Here is a 20,067-nt window from a genome sequence, read left to right on the forward strand (position 1 = left end):
ACATAAATAAATACATATTGTGTGCCTCACGAGGGTGTTTTCACATACATAAGATCTGATCTACAGTTTGTTGAGCTCAACTGAAGTACAGCAATTGGCCTGAGCAGTTTGTGTTAAGTGAACATAGAAGACAGATTTAATTATTCATTAATCACTTGGTATTTAGTAAATGCCCAGCTCAAAATATGCATCTGTAAAAGAAGACCACCAACAGCTATTCTAGGATGGGGAAGAGAATGCAGCGAATTCCCACAGCTCCTGAGTTCAGCTGTTGCCATCACAGCATTCCCAGGCTGCTCCCCTGGAATTTGTCCTGCATTGGCAGCAGCACAGTGACCTGCAGATTACTTACAGGGGAGAAATTTGAGGGTTTGAGCACAGTTTAACCAGCCCTGCCTGGTTTTGTATTGTGAGGCAGCTTTCAGTGGAAGAAGGTATGGAGCTACAGCTTCTCTTCATGTTTGATCTGAACTTCCTTCCACTTGAATTATTTTTTTCAGGAATGGCAAGGAATGTACTATGCGAAAAAGAAAAATGGAGATAGCATACAACAAAATGTGAAGATACTACCTGTCATTGGACAGGGAGGGTAAGTGTGAAAGCTGAAGTCTGATTTGTGTCTGAATGAAGGCTCAGTTTAGAGTTCAGTTGCCTCTAGCAGATATTGGATTATCCTGCTGCTGAGTATAATGGAAGCTTATGCAAGGAAGGAGGCCTCAGACCTCTGTGCTTAATTGCTTGGGGCAAAATCAACTTTATATGTTGTGTGCAGGGAAAGTGAAATTCTAATTCTCCCCCAAAAGGAGCCAAAGATGCAGATGTGCTCAGTTGTGACTGACTCTTCTAATTCTCCCTGAAGTGCAAGTGCACCCTCTGGTCTTTCTGTGCTTGGTGTTGGTGTCACCAGGACCTCCATCCTGTGTCACTGAGCCCCTGTACTGTGTCCTGCCACGCTCACTCCTCTGTGCCCCTTCCATGGCTCTCACCAAGGCTTGTGATGGGATGAGGTCACTGGGGGCTTTGATCATGGGCAAGATTCAAGCATGTCCAGATTTTTATGCAACTTCCACCTGGTCCCCAAATCGAGCCTTTGGAGCACCCAAGTGTCAACACTGAATTAGAGCTGAGGTTTGGATGGGAATTAACTCGCTGTTTTTTGCCTGCAGAAAGATTAGACACTATGTGTCAATTAGTAGACTGTGCAATGACAACAATAAGGTAAGTGAAAACAGTGCCACGCTCGCTTTAGTTTGAGCCCTAAGTATAACAAAATAATGGCAGAGTTCTGACTAACTGGATTTCTCATACTGAATTGTAGGTGGAGAAGACATGTGAATGTATTCAGGCTGAATCTCAGACAGGTAAGACATGTCTCTTGTGTCCCAAGAACTGGAGAACATACCTGGGGGGAGAATAAAGGCCATTTTAGTGATTTGACTGAAAAAACAGTTTCACAGAACAGTCCTATTTACCTAGTGATAAGCTGGGAATCCAACTCAAAAGGCAGGAAAGTAATTACACGACCCCCTCTACGTGCCTCACTTTAGAGGTGACACAAAGCAGCCCACCTTTGAAAATGCTGTCACAGGGCCCCAAATTGGTGTCCTGGTGTTGCTGGATTCAGTGCCACAATTCAGCTGTGGGTGGTGGATCCCTGTGACAGAATTGGAAATGAGAAGGATGCCTCATGTCATGCTGTTGCTGTGGCTGCTCTGTAGCACATGGCACCTGTGTCTGCGTTGCTCTGAGCTGCATGTGGGTGGGAATGAGGATGACCAACACTGTCATTCACCCTCATCCCACATTTCAGCACTTCAGTTAGGACATCCTTGGCATCCCTGCTGTTGTCAACTGTAGTCTCAGCACAGGCTGAATCTTGGAGTCCCTAAGGAAGCTGGGATTCACTGCCCCCCTTGCTGGCCTGTGCTCTGCTGGGCCCACCTGGTGGCAGTGGTTACTTGTGTGAGCTCAGGTGTGCTGCTGTGTTCACAGCTGCAGTTGTGTCACAGTGGTGAGAGAGGAGCTCTTCTCTCCACACTTTGCTTCTGCACAGACATTTAGGCATGTTCTACCTGAGAGCTTGGCTGGGCTCAGGACAGTGTGATAGGGCAAGAGCTTTAAAAGGCACTTTGATCAGCTCTCATCTGCTGAAGCATTGAGGTCAGTGTCAGCTGCTGCCAGGCTTTTCTGAGCTTCAGTTCCTTTAACATACATCTTAGGCAAAACTTTGTGTCATTATGCAATATCATTTTTTTCACAGACACTCAGACTTGCAGACACAAAGACATGAGGAAAGGATCCCTGGATGTCAGATCCACAACATCTCGTGGGAGTGATGGTATGTGAAACAACTCATCCTGTTGGGTCTGGCTGAGTTGGAGTTGTCATGCAAACCCAATACACAAATTATTGCCTTTCTTACCTCTTCCCTTGATAGAGATCTGAAGATATTTTTTTCTTAATTTTGTTTACTTTCACTGTGGTGTATTTTTTGCTCTGTTAGATCACCCCAAACTTGATAGATGAGTCACATACTCAAAGCTGTTGCTGACACTTAGATGCTTTTGTTAAATCATCTCTCATCGCAGTCTGGGCAGCAAACACTAGTGAAGCATGTCTGTGCCAGTGAGAGTACAGTCATGTTCCAGTGCAGCAAAAATAGCATTGACTCTTCTTAAGAACTGCTCAGCACAATAAGTAATAGAGATGTCTGCATTTCATAGGTAGCACAATATCCAGGAAAATCTCATCTTGGCCTTTTCTTTGCAGAACCAAAATTGCTAACCAGTATAAAACATTTGTTTTTACATTTCCAATGTAATAGGCCAAAACCTCAGCTGCTTTTATTTGGCATAGGTACCCACTTCAAAAAAGCTTCAGTGATTTCCCTCAGCTTGGAAGCTGACTCATTATGACTTGTCCTATTGCATCAGGCAGCAAGAGTAGATACATCCTGTAATAATCTGAATTCAGTAGTTACCTACCTGTGCCTGCCAGTTTATACACCCACATCTGTCTAGTCCTTTAACTGAGTTTATAACTGAATATTTAAAATAATAAAGCAAAGCCATGATTTTGCCATGCTGTTACAGCCACTTACCTCTAATCAGGGACATCAGTGGTTCAGCCAGCGCCTCTTTGCAGTTGTGCATTCTGCAGTAGATTGCCTCTGAAAGGCTCAGCAGGGTAAGCAGTGCAGGAAGGGCCTCAGGAGTTCCTGGTTCATCCTGCCATGAGCCTTGTCTGTGCAGTCAGGGTACAAATTCTGCTCTGTTTTGCCACAGGCAGCTCCCAGCGGCGCCGCTCCTCCATGGCCAGGGTCCATTCCATGACTATCGAGGCTCCCATCACCAAGGTAATGTCCCAGCTCTGCTCTGCTGCACCACCCTCCCACTGCTGTGGCTCCCAAAAGGCAGATACTCTGAACAAAAATCCCCCAAACCTGCTTGCTAGAGTGTCATCCATGGAGTCAGCCTTCACACGATCCTGTTTAAGAAGGAGGGACTGGAGTTCCTCCTTCTTACTTTAAACTTATTGTCAACTGCTTTCTGAAACCATTCAAAGATTTGTCAAAAACCAGCTCTTTAACAAAGGGAGAAAGTTACATTAAATCCATTCAGAGACATTTTGAGGCCATGCCTTGGAGGGGAAAGTCATTAATAAGATCGCTGTCCTTAAGGCCAATATCTTATTTTCAGAGTCAGTAGCAAACATCAGCATTTTAGTAACATCCCTTTCATTTTGGTTTTCCCCCGTGCAGATTAAGGTTTTATGCCTTGTTATTTTCCTGAGGTTTTCATAGTAATTAATGAGTGTCTCTGTTTTTTAAATATCACTTCAAAGTTCACAATATTTCTGATGCTACATTAGGTAATAAACATCATCAATGCTGCACAAGAGAGCAGTCCCTTGCCAGTTGCAGAAGCTTTAGACCGGGCTTTGGAGATTTTAAGAACCACTGAATTGTACTCTCCACAACTGGGGACAAAAGATGAGGATCCACACACAAGTGACCTTGTTGGAGGGTTAATGACAGTAAGTATTTACTGCCACAAACAGCTCTTGATTAATGTTCACTGCCTGATTTTCCCAGTTAGTTGATCTTTATCATCTGCCATGTGCTCTGCCTCTACAATGCCAGATTTTCAGGAAAAACTGCACATATCTTTTTGTGGACTTTCTCCCCCTACTTGAATAATGTAGCTCTGAAAATAGGAAGAAAATTGACCGGCCCCTTTAAAACATTTGTTTAGCTAAAAATAGAAAGTAAAACCAAATTTTTTTCAATGTGATTCGTTTGAGTAAGGTATAGATGGGAGAGGAAGAAAGAAAGAGGACCAGATATTTTTAAAAATTTATTAATGAGGATTAAAATGACGTGGTTTTGGGGGGCTTTTCAATCTACCAAAGATTGTTTTCAAAAGGATGCACAATACATATATTTGTTGCTGTTTCTTGGATTATATTTGTACCTGTAGCACAGTATCCAAAGTTGAACAAAGGGCACACAGTGAAGCAAGAACTGAACCCAAACCTTCAGAGCCTGGAGTCTGACCCCTCTGATGGTGACAGATGAGTTTAGATGAATGTTACCTGTGCCCTAAGGATATGTGCTCTCATCAGTCTGTAGGTTGCATGTGAAAGGCTACGTCAGGACAAAAATTTACAGTGTGTTGGATGAAAAAAGGCTCACAAAGTGAGCTTTTCAGAGATGTCTCTGGGCTATTATAATTTCATGTTGGAACGATCAGGACATCTTTGCAGTAGTTTCAAATAGTTTATGTGTATTTTTACTTTTAAAAATACCACAGCAAATACCTAATCAGGAGAAACATGTTGGAGACTCCAAGAATTCCAGGAGAAGACCTAAATGGTTCATACTGGGTTGTATTTACCAACTGAATAGACAAAATTTATTGTTACTTTAACTACAAAAATATAGGAAGAACATTGATACATATAATCATTAGTCTTGAAGAGAATCTTTTCTCTTGAAGTGAATCTTTTCTCCTGCTGAATAAATAAGAGTCCATAAACTCGACTGGTTTCTTCTTTTTGTGGATTGTTGTATTTGGTCCATGAACATGAAGATAACAATATTGCAAAATATAAAATCTTTACTAAAAGTAAGCCCAAGGCTTTTTTATGGAGCAATAAGAAAAGCTGAGAAAATTAATTTCAGAGTATATGGCATGGTATGAGTTTTAAAGTTATTGGAGAGAAACATTTTTCAATCAAAGAGCCTGCTGAAAACAAATTATATTGTTCCATTTGTGTTCAGAAGTTACATCTGAAAAGGAAACAAGTAATATGTTATTGGATTTGAACTCTCGAGCAGGAAGGGTATTTGGAGTTTAAAGATAGATTTACCAGATACAATTACACCTGCTATTTCAACTCTTAAAAAGTAATCTTTGATTCTAAATGATAGGCAGCATCTGGTGACCTAAATATTTGTGTCATAGCAGTTCTATTGAACAGTCACTGTTCCCTTTCCTTTTAAATCAAAAAACTCCAGACTCACTTACTTACAAATGTGAAAATAAGAATTAGATATAACAGCTCTTTTAAGAGTGGATATTCCATGTCAGATCCAGGATCCACATTTTACTTCAGCTATAATTGGTGTGAATAACATTTTTAATAAGATGCATTCAGAAATATTTTTTTTTAAACACTGTTTTTTACATCATGGGCTAGACATGAGCTGACAGCTGTAACCTCAAAAGAGCAAGCAGGATTTGGGCCACAGCATTTAGAATTATAAAACGAAAAGTAAATACATAATTCTGTTAGTTTTAATCCATCATCTCAGTGTTCACGTCTAGGCACCATGCCAGAAGTAAGCCTAGGAGGTACGGAACTGAAGAACAAACAAGTTCACGTTCTGTGTGAAAAGAAGCCTCACAGCAATTTGTTCCTGAGATTCTCCTGAGATTGTTTCGCTGCTGAGGTGACTGGATGTGCCAGTCCCAGGGCAGGGGAGCAGGGCAATGTCTCCATCCTCTCCCTCCCACCTTTGCTCCTGGCTGGCAGTGTGTGGACACGCCGTGTCTGCTCTGGGGCACAGACCCACAGCTGGTGTGCACATTGGCCAGGCAAAGACAGATGTGAGGCTGCAATTCCAGACCTCCATCTGCACCTGAGGAACCTGAGTTTTTACCTGCCTGAGTCCATATTGTATCCCCTAGCCTGCAGTTCCTCCTCTGTTACGAGCTCTGCGTAAAGCGGGTGAATCTGAGCAGCGCAAATAAGGGCGAGGCAGCTCTGATGGCTCTGACAGGCTGCAGTCAGGCTTCTCTGAAGTTATTGTGCTACTACTACTCATCATCTCCTAGACCTATTGTTCAATACCCTCCATTTACCTTGCACCTTTCATTTAACAGGATGGCTTACGAAGATTATCAGGGAACGAGTACATATTGTCAGCAAAACGTAAGTTTTAATTTGGCAGCTAATTTAATTTGAGATACTAAAGCATGTTCAGAAATTTAAGAAATGGGGGAAATGTGATTAGATGTCATTTTTAATAAGCTTTTTTGGTTTGTTTGGGGGCTTTTATCTGTAAGCATTTTTCTGCAGCATTACTGAGCCAGGTGTTACTAATGTAGGGAATGCATAGTCATTCAGTAAAATTGTATCTCACTATTAAATATACTACTTAATATACTGATAATAAATACATATAGTAATAACTGTATTTCTCAAAAGAAACTCATCAGGTTGCTGGCAGTCTGAGCTCTCCAATCTCCCTCAATGACATACCCCCACGGATAACAGAGGCAATGGAAAATGAGGAACAGTGGGATTTTGATATCTTTGAACTTGAGGCTGCCACCCATAAAAGGTCAGTAAATGCAAGAGCTCATAAACTGCAGTTGCTGAAAATTGACTTAAATGTCATCCTCTAATCAGATCCTTAAGTTCTCTACCTGTGCTTTTACAACTGAATTAATTTTATTTTCAATGTCAGATGTCTGAAATGTTCTCATTTCTAGCTATGTATGCATCTTAAATAGCTTCTGTTTCATCGTGCACTATTTCCTTCAAATTCCCCAACGGATATAAGTGAAGATTATTTCTCTTTGGTATGGTATAATGACAATACAGCATATTTTTTAAAGCCTTCCTTTATTCAGGAATAGAAAAGTTATACAAATCAAATTATTTTCTTGTGGGGATTCAAATTCCTATTATGGCAAACTGCACACAGAATCAACATGCTGGTCTTGATTTGATCAGTTAATACAGATGAAGTTTTATTTTCTTTCCATTTGATTGGAAAGGTTTTATTCCTGAATAGCTTTTCAGCAAAATTCCCATTACCTTTCTCTGGGATTAGAGGAAGGTCTTTATTCTAAAATTTTGGCAGGTTACATTTTATGTATAAGCTTAACTGAAAACGTTTACTGATAAAAAGCAGGGCATACTAATTTCCATCACAGAAGTTTTCAAAAGCAGATCAGCAGCTTTGATAGACTGTACTTCATTAGTAGCAAAGGCTCCCCCTAAGACTGTAAATTGTTCTTTCTGTTTAAATCCTTGGTTTTATTTTCTCATGCTTATAAAAAGTTCCCCTTTTGGGTCTAGTTTCATGTATCATGCTTTGTCTTAGGTAAAAGCTTTAGTGAGACACCAATTTGGAGGCCAGATCATGCAATTAATTGACTATCTTAAACCTTTTGTCAAAATCCCAGATCTGTGAGAGCTTTGAAAGTTATTCAAAACCAAAGTCTAAGAAAGATGTCAGGCACTTAGTTAACAAATATGCAGTTCATTATTAGGCTGTGGCTTTATGAGCCAAAAAGGTGCAAAACCACCTAGGGTTTTATTCTTCTTTAAAATTATTTTATTTTAAATGAAAGTATTTACATCCGCTTGCTTTAGATCTTCTTTCTTTGCTGCATTTTGATCTCTAATGAAGTAATAGAGATAAGTAATTAAAAAGAAAGATGTAAAAATACAGTCTGTCTGTGTGATTTACAGCGTTTAATGGGTACATTGCAGTAACTTAATTAATTATCCCAGCCAGAGTGCATGAGATCACCAGGTAGGTTTCTCTGTTCTCACTGATGTAGAGAGACCACAGAGGGACAAAGGAGGTACTTTGTTGCCTGTACTCTTATTAAAGGCAGTGTAATTATGATTGCTTCCTACTGTGTGTAAATGACAGCAGTTCATTTGTTAAGATAAGTACAGTGATTTTCAATGACTCACAAGTATGAATATATTACTAGTATTGCCTTAAGTCCAAGCAGACATATGGTAATAAAGCCAGGATAATTAATTGAATTTTAGTGCATTGCAGTTCCCTGACAGAGAAACCTGGAGACACCTTTGTCTGACATTGGGGGGTTAAGGGGGATTGGACTTTATGTATGGTACAATTCCAGTATATGTCACAGTAATTCTGTAGCAAGTCCTTACACATCATTACATATGTCATTAGCTAAAAATGCTGTGTGGATTCACACTGTTTATGCTATATAATATTCTTTCAGCTGCATTCATTTTAAAACTTCCTGTTTATTTTTTTTCCACAGGCCTTTGGTTTATCTGGGTCTCAAAATATTTGCTCGCTTTGGAATCTGTGAATTCCTAAACTGTTCAGAATCCACTCTGAGGTCATGGCTACAAGTTATTGAGGCTAACTACCATTCCTCCAACTCCTACCACAATTCCACTCATTCAGCAGATGTACTACATGCTACTGCTTACTTCTTGTCTAAAGAGAGAGTGAAGGTGAGTCCACACCTGTGTGACACAATGTAGGTGGGGAATACAGATGCAATCAAAGAAGGATCTCTCAGAAACAGATTCAAAAGCCAAATGTCTGCCCAGTGCCAACTAGTTTGGTAACTCTGAGGTCAAAAAAACTGAGCTTTGCATGAACTCTAGGATCTCTCTTACAGTATATGTAGGAGGATGGATACTAATATTACAGAATTGAACAGTTCTTGACAGGAGAATAAGAAAACTTTATTTTCAAGTAAAACTCCTTCATGTAGTTAAACCTTCTCAGATAGGTGAGCTAATAACATAATTATTTTTGTGATGGCACATGCCAAATACAGATTTAATGTGATAAATTACCATCTCTTATGTCTTGTGATGGTCATTTTGCAAAAAATTCCCAGGACAATATAGGCCATAAGTAGGCTGTATCTCCCACTGGAGAAGATGCCTTGAGGCTCATAGAGACTGCACTGCGGGAAAGTATTGAAAAGAATTACTTGTCACTACCATAACACCCTCTGGGCTATTAGAACCATGAAAACCAGAATAAATCAGTAACTTTTGCTCTCACATGCCCAGACTGGAGCAGGGGAATAAAGCAGTGCTTGGTGTGTGTGCAGTAGAGTGGTGGCACATATTTCTGAGTCACAGTCCTGGGTAAAAGTTCTGAACTGGCCTGCCTAAGGATAGCACCAGTGATGGGCACCTGGCTGAGAAATTTGTGACTGTAAACAAGCTTCTGACAGCTCATTAAACTGTAGTAATTCCGTTAACTTGGAGCTGCAGCTCATTAGTGTGCTCTCCAGAGGCTGATTTACAAATACTGTATGCCAAGTGGGGATAGAATGTCACTGGATTTTTTCAGCCCCTGATTTGCCAGAGGTTTAGCTGGTCTTCACAAGAATATCTATGAAAAACAGACAAGATCTGGATCCATTTCAATGCCACAGAAGCATGACTGCCTCCTCTTTTTCCAGAGTGTTATTTCCATTCCTCTGTAGGCATAGGAAGAGAAAAAAATGTTGCAGCAACAGAAGGAGCAGAATCAAAGTTCAAAATTCTCTCTTCATCTTTTCAAAGTTATAGCCCAGCTGCTTTTGTGTTGCACAGAGTTCAGCTTAATCTAAACAGAAAGCCCAATTCTGCCACTGAAATTCATGCTGAGAATATTTTTTTTTTGGTAACTTGAACTCAGTTCAACTTGCCTAGGAAGATTTTCTGGCTTCGAAATTGAAGCCATATTCTCAGAACTGTTTTCTGAGAAAAAAACATTTTCATGGAGTTAAGATAACAAAGTTAGAATCCTTGCCTTGATGTTGGGTGTAAAAGTGCTGTGAATCCCTGTGAAATAAGTCAGGTAGACTGCTGTGGTCCTTCAGGCCAGGTATTCTCATGTTTCTGGCCATTTCCCATCTGCACAGGTCTTTCTCAGCCAGACTGAATGCTGCTCAGTGTGTCCCTCTGAGGAAATCCCTCTCTCAAATCCCTCTCTCTGACATTTATACCACAAAAATAGAATCCCATGAGCAGCAGCTGAAAGAAAGAAGGAAGAAGTTAACACACAGCAGAGAGTATTTCAGACAATGCTAACTATGAACTAGAGCAGAAAGAATTATTTTCCTACTCTTTTTCTCCATGAGATTCTCTTAGTCCTCAATGAATAATATACCTGCTCGTGCAAAGTCAGGTCATTGCATAATTTCAGGAGGTGTGAAGAAGGATAGGGTTTGTCTTTTCACCTACCAAGTGTAACTATTCTGAATGGTAGTAGTGGGCCCACAGAGAATTTGGACCTCAAATAAAAGCAAATTGGAATGAAAATTATCTGCTCTGCTCCCGGATTCAAATGGGAATATTTCTGCTCTTGTGTCTCTTTAATTTTATTAAAATTTTTAATATAATTGTTTGTATCTGATCCTTCACAAATGCCAGTATAAACACAGCATAAAGGCTGGTTTCCAAATGTATACAAAATATTTCTGAGATGCTTAGTTCTTGTTCTCCTTTATGCTATTATTAAGTATTGGCACTTAAGTGTAAAATCTTAAGAGTCAAATAGGTTTGTACTTCATGACAGGGTAGATAAAAATAGGCATAAAGCAATGCCCATTGCAAGTAGACTTAAAGCTTGGAGTGCAGCGTGCTACCAGAATCAGAATGTGACACAGAAAGTACAGAACATGTGTCATGTAATTTATCCATGGATACAAAACATTGAATATTCTCCATAGAATATGCATTAGCTGTAACCCAGGACAGTGTTATTAAGGAACTGGATAACATTTCTTTCAAATTGTAAACCTAGCCAGCACGTAAGGGGAACATGATTAGGACACATTAAATTGACAAAGGAAATTAAAGGGTGTTAATAGAATAATTTTTAGCAGTAGTGGTCGTTTTTCCAAGCCAAATACCTTAACTCCAAGTGAAGGTGGTTTCAGTGTTGCTAGAAAACACAAACTAATTTATTACTTTACATTTGTTTAATTTGATGTGCTGTGACAAAGGTGTGGTTAAGGCAAAATTTAAGGGGTACAAAATGGCCAAAAAAGTCACGCAATGTTCAGTGAAGCTTATAATGAATTTTCCATTGCTCTGTGTAGAACATCTGACCCTTGCTGATCTCCAGAGTTTTGGCTTTTATTCCTCAGCGACTTGGCTTAATCTTATGGACAGAATAGGGTTCCTAATGAGTCTGCCAGGAAAACTAAGCACCCTTCTATTTTCAGCAAACCCTGGATCCGATTGACGAGGTTGCCGCGCTCATTGCTGCCACAGTGCACGATGTGGATCACCCAGGAAGGACAAACTCCTTCCTGTGCAATGCTGGCAGCGAGCTCGCCATCCTCTACAACGACACGGCCGTGCTGGAGAGCCACCATGCTGCCCTGGCTTTCCAGCTCACCACCCGGGATGGAAAATGCAACATCTTTAAAAACATGGAGAGGTAATTCTGACCCCCAGGGTCCTTGTGTGCCCACCTACATCTCTCACTCCCTTCTGTGTACCATAAGGCAAACAGGCATCCTAGAGGAGGGCACTGCCTGGTGGAGAACTGTCCGTGGCCCTTGAGAAATTTGCTTCTACAAGAGTAGAGTGCTTCTGTCTCTCCTGCAAAGACCTCGGAGTAAATCCCCACTGTCAGTTTCTCCTGTCCATGAAAAGGCAGACCCTATCTAAGGAACTTAGTGTAAATCTTAATGTGAGCAAGTCTAGAAGAGTTGTTTTGTGTCACTGAATGTAGAGAACAAGCTATGGCTGGGTGGGTAGAGAACAAGGAGAGAAAGAGCCACAGAGCACTGTGAAGGATAATGAAGGACCTGTTGCTCTTGCAGCCTCAGAGAAGCATTCAGGGCAAGGATGTGACCATTGCCGTGGTTCTCTCAAGATACAACAGAAAAACATTGCTGAAAACTTGCCTGGGGAGTGAGCCACAGCTGGGTGTCTGTGCTAAAAGCCTTGGGAACATGCAGGTGTGGCATGTCCTAGCAGCCTCCTAAGCAGCTGGTGCCTCTGCTTCTGCCCAGGTACTGTTTCTCCTAGAGATCCAGTCATGCCTGGAGCACATATGTCCCTACACACCTACATCTAACAGAGACACAGCTGCCCCAGCCTTTATTGCTGTTCTTTGTTCCCCTAGCACCTCTCTCAAACAGGAATGGTCTGTTGCAATTTTGTTAGACTTGTTTTAGCAACCAGCCCTTTGTGACCCAGCCAGCATTCTTAATTGTTTCCTTCTTTAAACAGGAATGAGTATCGAACCCTTCGCCAAGTCATTATTGACATGGTCTTAGCAACAGAAATGACAAAGCACTTTGAGCATGTCAACAAGTTTGTCAACAGCATTAATAAACCCTTGGCAGCACTAGAAGAAAATGGGGTAAGCAACACTGCAAGTCCTGCTTAAAATGCCTAGGCAGGGACTGGGAACCCTTGGCAGTGGGAAATTCCCACATGGTGTTCTGAGAAAGTTTATCAGAAATGTGGAGAAAGAGAGGCTGGATATTGATCTTTCACCTCTGGGATTGAATCCCCTTCTGCTTAACATGGTTGTCACTCACTTTGAGGGTGAGTGGGACTCACTTGGATCCTATTAATATCACAGTGCTGTGATGTTGTACTTGGAACCAGGACCCTGGGCTGTATCTTTTCATGGAAAAATGTTATTTTGATTAACCCAGTTGCTCCCATGGAAGAAGTGGCAAGACTGGGCATTGCTGTTGGCTGTTTCTGCAAAGAAGGCGAGGTTTGCCTCAAAGCAGAGGCTGAATTACATCCCTCCCAAGGGGACATGCTGGGGTGCAGCATAAGGGCAGGTCTGTGGGTTGGCATGTTTTGCATTCTCTGGCAATAAGGGCCCTCAGCCTCCAGTGCTGCCTGGCAGCATTCATGGGGTTTCTCTGTGCTTTCTTTTTTAATCTTTAAAATAGATGATGGTGACATTATGTATCATATAATCAATAGCCATCTGGAACCCCATGGACACAAAGAAATTGCCTGTTAAGAACTCTTTCTGAAAAACCACACCAGTTTCAATAACAGCTTCAACCAGTAGTTTTGTTGCCAGTAAGAGCAGTGTATAATTTTGTTGGAATTTTTGCCAAGAGAAGACTTGCAGAAATGGTTATGATAAAGCTTGCATCAGTGGCAATGTCATGGAGGAGCTGTAATGGTTTTCTGTAGTTTCTTGCCATGTTTTTTAGAAAGCCACATTTATGACTGTTGTGTGTAATTGGGGAAGGCAGTCTTTTTATTATCTAAGAGTGGGAGAGAAACAGGTCTTGTTCCTTCACCCATGAGAAGCAAAACTCCTCTTCTTGCCTATCACAGGGAGCTGAACAGCTGGTGCTGCTGAAGAACTGGGCTTGGACCTGTGCAGTCAGAGAGTAAAAACAGGGACATAGAAAAATGAAACAAAACTTTAGTTCTACCCTTTAGCCCCAGAGACTGCAGGGAACTTATGTGCCCCACAAGGCATTTGTGATTCACAGCAAATTGTACCCAAGGATGGGAAGACAAAGAATATATAATTTCTATTGAAAACAAGAAGCAAAATGTTTCCCTTCTTTCAGCTGGGAGTTTCAGTTTGGCAAGTTCCTGTGAAAAGGCCTGTAATGTGTGAGTGGGTAAAGCAAATTATTTATTGTGCTGAGCAGAACAACACTGTCAGCCCCTCTTTCAAGGCTGCTGTCCCTCTGGCTGCAGCAGCAGTGTGTGTTTTCTGGCCTGCTTTCCAGTCATGGTGGTGACTCAGTGCAGTGTTTGCAGGCTGAGCTGCCAACTGCCTGTTCCAAATGGGACAGTTCCACTTCTTTTTTTTTAATTTATTTTTTATTTTTACACAAATTTGTTCAAAGAGCCATGCTGAGAAGCTGCTCTGTTTGTTTCCTTTCTGCTTTTGTTTCATAAACTGAAAAAAATCCTTTCCAGCTCCAGAATCCTCTATCCTCCCATTTCCCCTCATGATGTCACCTCAGCTATGACAGGAAACCAACATGTGACATGCAGAGACACCTCTGCACTCAGAGCAGGATGCTGGGAATAAGCACAGTTAACACATTTTATTCCCAAGACATCTGCATCCAGCAAGTACAACTGTGCCTTTGGTTTGAGCAGATCTCAGAGGTGAACATCCTTTCTTGATCCCTGGTAGTTTATTTACTGGGATATTCTCTACCATCTGTAACTGAACAATCTTAATTTCCCATACCTCAGTTCCATATTTGTGTTTCTGGAGCTTCCATCACTTTATGTTGGCTTTCTCGTATATCATTTTCCCATGCATCTGGAAGTTCACCTTGTTTGTTCTGTTTTCCCTTCCACATACTTAGAAAAAAGAATTGCTTTAGGCATCTCATTTTAGTGAGACCTGTGGAGCTGGTATTTCTGAGCCATTTCTGTACTTTCAAATTTTTTTTATTACTGTCAGTTTCTTCCTTTAGGAAGAACTTTCTTCCCCACAAGAATTTTCTTCTGAAAAATGTCATGATTATTCTGACCTAATAAAAGGTCAGAATGTTTCTGCTGCTTTGTATCTCCCTCTTTGTACAAAACACTGCAGGAACTGGTAGCACATTATTATTATCATTACTGTTTGTTACTTCTTCCCTGCTCTGACTGTGGAGCAAGACCTTGTTAGGTGCCAAAAAGTCTTGTATGTTCCTTGCTTCAGAGTTTCTATTCTGAGTAGACAGCAGTGTAAACTCCTGTACCTATCCATCCTTAAAGAGTCCAGCAGCAAGGGAAGAGAATGAGGAACATGCTGGGAGGTAATGTGGGATCTGACTCTCTGAATAGTGGCAGTGCTGTCAGAATGATTGGTACACTGATGGGGTTTGTGTGCCAAGAGTGGCTCTGCATCTTGGGTCAGTCTCTCTTTTCAAACCAACTATTCCATTCTTAATGTGCAAGTCCATTAATCCTTGGGTTTCAGCAGAGAGTTACATTTTTCTGCCTACACGGTCCTCATCACTTTGTGTGTAGTGATGAATTGATCCTCTCCACACTTTTGAGAAGGCAGATAAGGAATAGAGGGATTAGATGACTTGCCCAAAAATGCCAAAGAGATCTGTCACAAAGCCAGTGATTGAATCCAGAAACTGGAGTTCAGTGCTAGCTCAGAGCTGTGGATAACTTTGATAATCCACCCATAAATTGAGTTAGACATCAAGTCTGGTAGCTGGTAGCAGGACTGATCCCTGTAGGATGTGCTGAAAGCATTCCCAAAGCACAAAAGTTTTTGAGTTAGTGCATGGAGACCTTGCTAATGGATTGTTTTTTATTCTTAAATGTTACAGAATAATGGTGATGGAGAGTCAATCAAAACTGTTCTCAGGTCTCCTGAAAACCGTATCCTTATCAAGCGCATGTTGATAAAGTGTGCTGACATTTCCAACCCGTGCAGACCCAGAGAACAGTGCATAGAGTGGGCTGGGCGCATCTCTGAGGAGTACTTTGCACAGGTAAGGCAGCTCAACTAGGCTGCTGAAACTGCAGGTGAGCACCTCTTTAAAAGGGAGGGTGTCACAGAATGTCTCAGGCTGCATTGTGTCATGTGAGGAATAATAACCTTTTTATTTTAAATGATGGGTATTACTCATGCTGGTACACAACTAGGTGCCTTCAGAGAGATGGAAGTTGACAACTTCTATTGTGCAATTTCTGAAAAATCTAAGCTTTCAGGTTGTTCAGTTTGGAACTGGGCTTTTTGAGCCTTGTCTGCAAATGCACTCCCATAGGACAGAGCAAGGATGTGTTCTGTACCCACATGTTGGCTTTGCCTCTGGAATGGGAAGGATCATCAAGAATCATTGCCTAGGATCATCAGGTTCTAGTGTCTGGATGGGAGCAGCACTCACTCCAAGAAATGCTGTAAGCCCTTAGCACACTGTGCTGAGGGAAGGCTTTAGGAAGATGTGGAAAAGGAGAGGGCAGTCATCATTACAGATTATATAGCAAACGCTGCAGTTGGAACTTGGCACCCCAAGCCATGTCTGAGGGGGACAGATCACTGCTTCCATCAGAGGCTGACAATGGTTGAGCAGCTCTTAGATCCAAAGCAGTCATATCTTGGTAGTGTGCCAAGTTACTTAGGGTCAACTTGTGTGCAGATAGAGAAGGTAAATATATCCCTTTCTGGGAAACCCTGGAAGGCACTATTTTTCTGCTGTTTTGCTGAAACTGAACAACAACTAGCTACTTGAGATTAAGTTGCTGCTGCTTCAGATTTATTCAGGTTCCTCCTCTGATTTAGCAGATGCATGCTCTAGTCAGTGCCAAACAATCTGCTGCTAAAAGAAGCCCATTAAAAGAATGTGTCTTAGATGAATAATCACGAATGTTTTTTGCAGACTGATGAAGAAAGGAGGCAAGGTTTACCAGTTGTGATGCCAGTTTTTGACAGAAATACTTGCAGCATCCCCAAATCCCAATTATCATTCATTGATTACTTCATTATTGATATGTTTGATGCCTGGGATGGTAAGCAAAACTCTGCTGTTTCCTGATGTGAACATTTGAAGCTGCTGTGATACAAAATGTCTTTTTTATGGCTCCTAAATAAAGGGAGAGAAAAGGGAAGATTCCTGCAGTTCAAGTAAGATTAATAACTTCATTATTGCTTATAAGTACGGCTACAAACAATTCTCATGGCCTGCCTATAATATACTAGATTCAGGCAATCTTTAACTTCTTAAACTTGCTTCTCTGTAAACAGAGAACAGAACACATTCTCTTTGATAGCTCTTTGAGCACAGTCATTTTGACTATGTTAATATTGGTTATTCTTCAAGGCAAATTTCTGCTGTCTGGAAACTGCTTGGGGGAGCAGCTGTTTCCTTCCAAGTGCTGCCTCCATGGTAAAAGTGGTCAGAAATGTGACTCCCCTGAATGCCAGATCATGACATGTGACTGAGGTTTGATGGGTCAGGATAATTACAACCATAATTAGCTATGCCCCTCCTGGAAAACTGTGTTCCTTTGCTGGGACTCACAATACCAGTATTAAGTAAATTTGCAGAACAGTTCTCAGTGGCCCCAGTGCTACGTGAGTGCTGAGACCTGTACAGCCAACACTATTTCAAGACTCAGGATGACAGATTTAAGCTTTTCTACTTAACATAGTTGCCCAAACATTTCAGACAGAATCTGTGACTGTTTCAGTTCTGCAAGCTCAATACTTTCTGCCCTTCCTTCCCTAGCATTTGCTGACCTGCCGAATCTGATGGAGCATCTGAATAATAACATTAAATACTGGAAAGGACTGGATGGAAGGAACCTGCGAGTCCTCCGACCACCACCAGAATAGCAGTTAGACCATGGTGTGTCATTCACTAGCCAGATGATATTTATTCAAGCTCACTTTTATCTGTGTGAATTCAGATTTGTTTTGGTCTCTTCAGTATTACAGTAAAGCTAGCCCATGCACTTGGGGAACTTTCACATGCAAGAGAACACGAGGTCAGCAGTTGACTTCCCAAAGTCCCGTGTGTAGACTTGGATGAAATAAGCCCACCAAGTGGAATTACACTGGATTGCTGCAGTACTTGTACTGAAGAGGGTTTATTACGAACATGCTTCTGTGATATCTTCATACCAGCACGTGAAGCTGGAAGACCTTGAAGAGAATCCTCATGAAAAGGACATTCACTAGAAGTTTATCTATTAATAGAGACTCACAGCTTTTATGAGAAAGCTACATGCTTTTTATAAGCACTTCAGACAGTTATGTAGAACAATCAGACATTTAAAATGCAACTGTCTATGAAAGAATTTTTTGATCTATGAAAAATAGATGTACTGTATTTTTTCACATCACAGAAGGTGCAATCATTCACTTCTGAGCACTACTGAAAGTGAGTTCTCCTTAAGAAATTTAGTAGCAAATGTAAAAAATAACACAAGAATTTTTGAGGTTGATCGTTAGCATCTATGATTAAAATGTTATGTTTTATTTATTTTGTTAGATGTTCAATATTTTCTATGAATTTATAAATACTTAAAAGCCAAAGCCAACTTTAGATGCATTATAAATTTACATGATTCATACCCATTAATATACATTTAATTGATGTACAGACCTTTTATTTTCATAATGCAAATACAAAATACTATACAATGATACATTTTTATTGCACTGTAAGGATAGATGTGTATGTTTAAATATTGTCTGATTTATGTTAATTAAAGTAAGTTTTATTAAAAAGGTCTCACTTGAGAATAGTAGAATAAACAAGAACTGTATACTGTCTGAGCACCAGAACTGCAGTAGTTCTCCCACAAACCAGTGAGGACCACCTGATCTTCTCTTGGCTACAAAAATAATAATGTGTTGGAACTCTTTGTTTTCTCCCATGACATTTTATGACTGAACTCCCTGTTAAAGTCTGCCTTATTTTATATAGTATTTCTACAAAGCATTCCACAGCGTATATGAAGAGGTGATACTAAGCATCTAATGAATTTCAACATTTTATAGCCAATGTATTCTCCTCTGCCGAAAAAGAAAAAGAACATAAAGCTACCAACACAAACCTTCAACTCAAGAAGTTTGTAAAGGCTGTGTACCTTCACGATTTGAATGAAACCTTCATAGCAACTACCAGAAAATAATAAAATGTATATTTTAAGAAGTGTCAAGTCCTACCCAATTCATTTGAAATGTATATGCACTTTGTAGTTTGCAGACTAACAAACACATGAAATTCTTTTAATTTTTTTTTTATTTAACTAAGATCCTTTTTTTGGGGGGAAGGAAAGGTTGAGGGGGTTGAATGGCATACGGGTGATGAAAGGTATAGCTGGCAAGCCCCTGTGTTTGTGGCCTGCCCTTGGCAAGGCCATCAGACCCTTGTGTACCCTGGGACAAGTCTCTTTGCAGCTCCATGCAGTGCCACACTGTGTTTCACTGGAGGACTTGGAGGAGTATCCTGTCAGCCTTCCCAGCCGACAGAAAGGCATCCAAAGGCACTGAAAGGGCTGCTGACTGTTGTTACTGCAGAGGAGTTGACTTTAGAGACATTTTGAACCATTTCTGAAGAAGCAGAAGCTGGGGAGAGGTGGATGATGGGAGCAGTTCAGGGACTGCAGTAGCAGCCTTAAGGTAAGAAAGGAAGAGGTGACCTCTCCAGGTGTTAGCTGCTTCTGTTTCTCCTTCCTCTCCAAGCCAGTGAGACTGATGGGCTGTCACCATTTATTCCTGTTAGTGTCATGCCCTTCTGCCCTTGCGTGGTCTCTATACCTGCTCAGAATGCAGTTATATGCTGTTGGAGCAGGAAGTTCCCTTTCATAATTCCATGTAGTTCATTGTTGTGTGCATGCTGCCTAAGCCAGGGGGCTCAGACCCTGTGAGGGGTGCCCAGACTGTGCCACTGTCCCACTGACAGTAGTAGGACAGAAGCTTCTCTGGTCAGTCTTCCAGAGGTTCTACAATCAAAGCTGAAGGAGCAAATATATTTTCATTGAAGCTCAATAAAACAAGTGTCCTGTTTTCACAGGGAACTTGCAAGGAAAGAGAGAGTTACAATTTTCCTGGCAATGTCACATTGTATTTCCCTATGTTGCATCTCTTGTAACCAGCTGTAATTTGCCACGTGGTATTAATGTCTCCTGTTCCTTGCAGGCTCCTGTGTCTCCACTAGAGGAAAACTGCATGGCACCATCAGTGTCTCCTCTGCTTATCTGTGCAGTAAGGATGGGAGAGGAAGTGTAGGCATGAGCATGTGGGTCCAGAGACTTGTCTGCAGGTAAAAATCATGAAATCATTTAGACTGGAAAAGACCTTTAAGATTATGGGGTCCAGCCATTCCTGGGGTCCAGCACTGCCAAATCCAC

The 20,067-nt window shown here is 41.1% G+C and overlaps 1 protein-coding gene across 5 annotated transcripts in view; it reads left to right on the top strand.

The window, feature by feature from the left end:
• The window catches only part of PDE8A (phosphodiesterase 8A), a 120,866-nt gene extending 101,993 nt beyond the window's left edge, over positions 1 to 18,873 (top strand). For all 5 annotated transcript variants that reach the window (XM_064721925.1, XM_064721927.1, XM_064721928.1 and 2 more), the window contains 14 exons: positions 501 to 589; positions 1,167 to 1,218; positions 1,319 to 1,361; positions 2,261 to 2,338; positions 3,285 to 3,355; positions 3,871 to 4,035; positions 6,387 to 6,435; positions 6,712 to 6,847; positions 8,544 to 8,742; positions 11,466 to 11,683; positions 12,484 to 12,616; positions 15,534 to 15,698; positions 16,587 to 16,716; positions 17,436 to 18,873. In XM_064721925.1, coding sequence (XP_064577995.1) covers positions 501 to 589; positions 1,167 to 1,218; positions 1,319 to 1,361; positions 2,261 to 2,338; positions 3,285 to 3,355; positions 3,871 to 4,035; positions 6,387 to 6,435; positions 6,712 to 6,847; positions 8,544 to 8,742; positions 11,466 to 11,683; positions 12,484 to 12,616; positions 15,534 to 15,698; positions 16,587 to 16,716; positions 17,436 to 17,542 — 1,635 coding nt within the window. In that variant the 3' untranslated portion in view covers positions 17,543 to 18,873. The remainder of the gene's footprint in view (positions 1 to 500; positions 590 to 1,166; positions 1,219 to 1,318; positions 1,362 to 2,260; positions 2,339 to 3,284; positions 3,356 to 3,870; positions 4,036 to 6,386; positions 6,436 to 6,711; positions 6,848 to 8,543; positions 8,743 to 11,465; positions 11,684 to 12,483; positions 12,617 to 15,533; positions 15,699 to 16,586; positions 16,717 to 17,435) is intronic.
• Positions 18,874 to 20,067: the final 1,194 nt, after the last annotated feature.

The sequence above is a fragment of the Zonotrichia leucophrys genome, chromosome 10, assembly GCF_028769735.1.
Source record: "Zonotrichia leucophrys gambelii isolate GWCS_2022_RI chromosome 10, RI_Zleu_2.0, whole genome shotgun sequence".
In the NCBI taxonomy this organism is placed as follows: Eukaryota; Metazoa; Chordata; class Aves; order Passeriformes; family Passerellidae; genus Zonotrichia; species Zonotrichia leucophrys.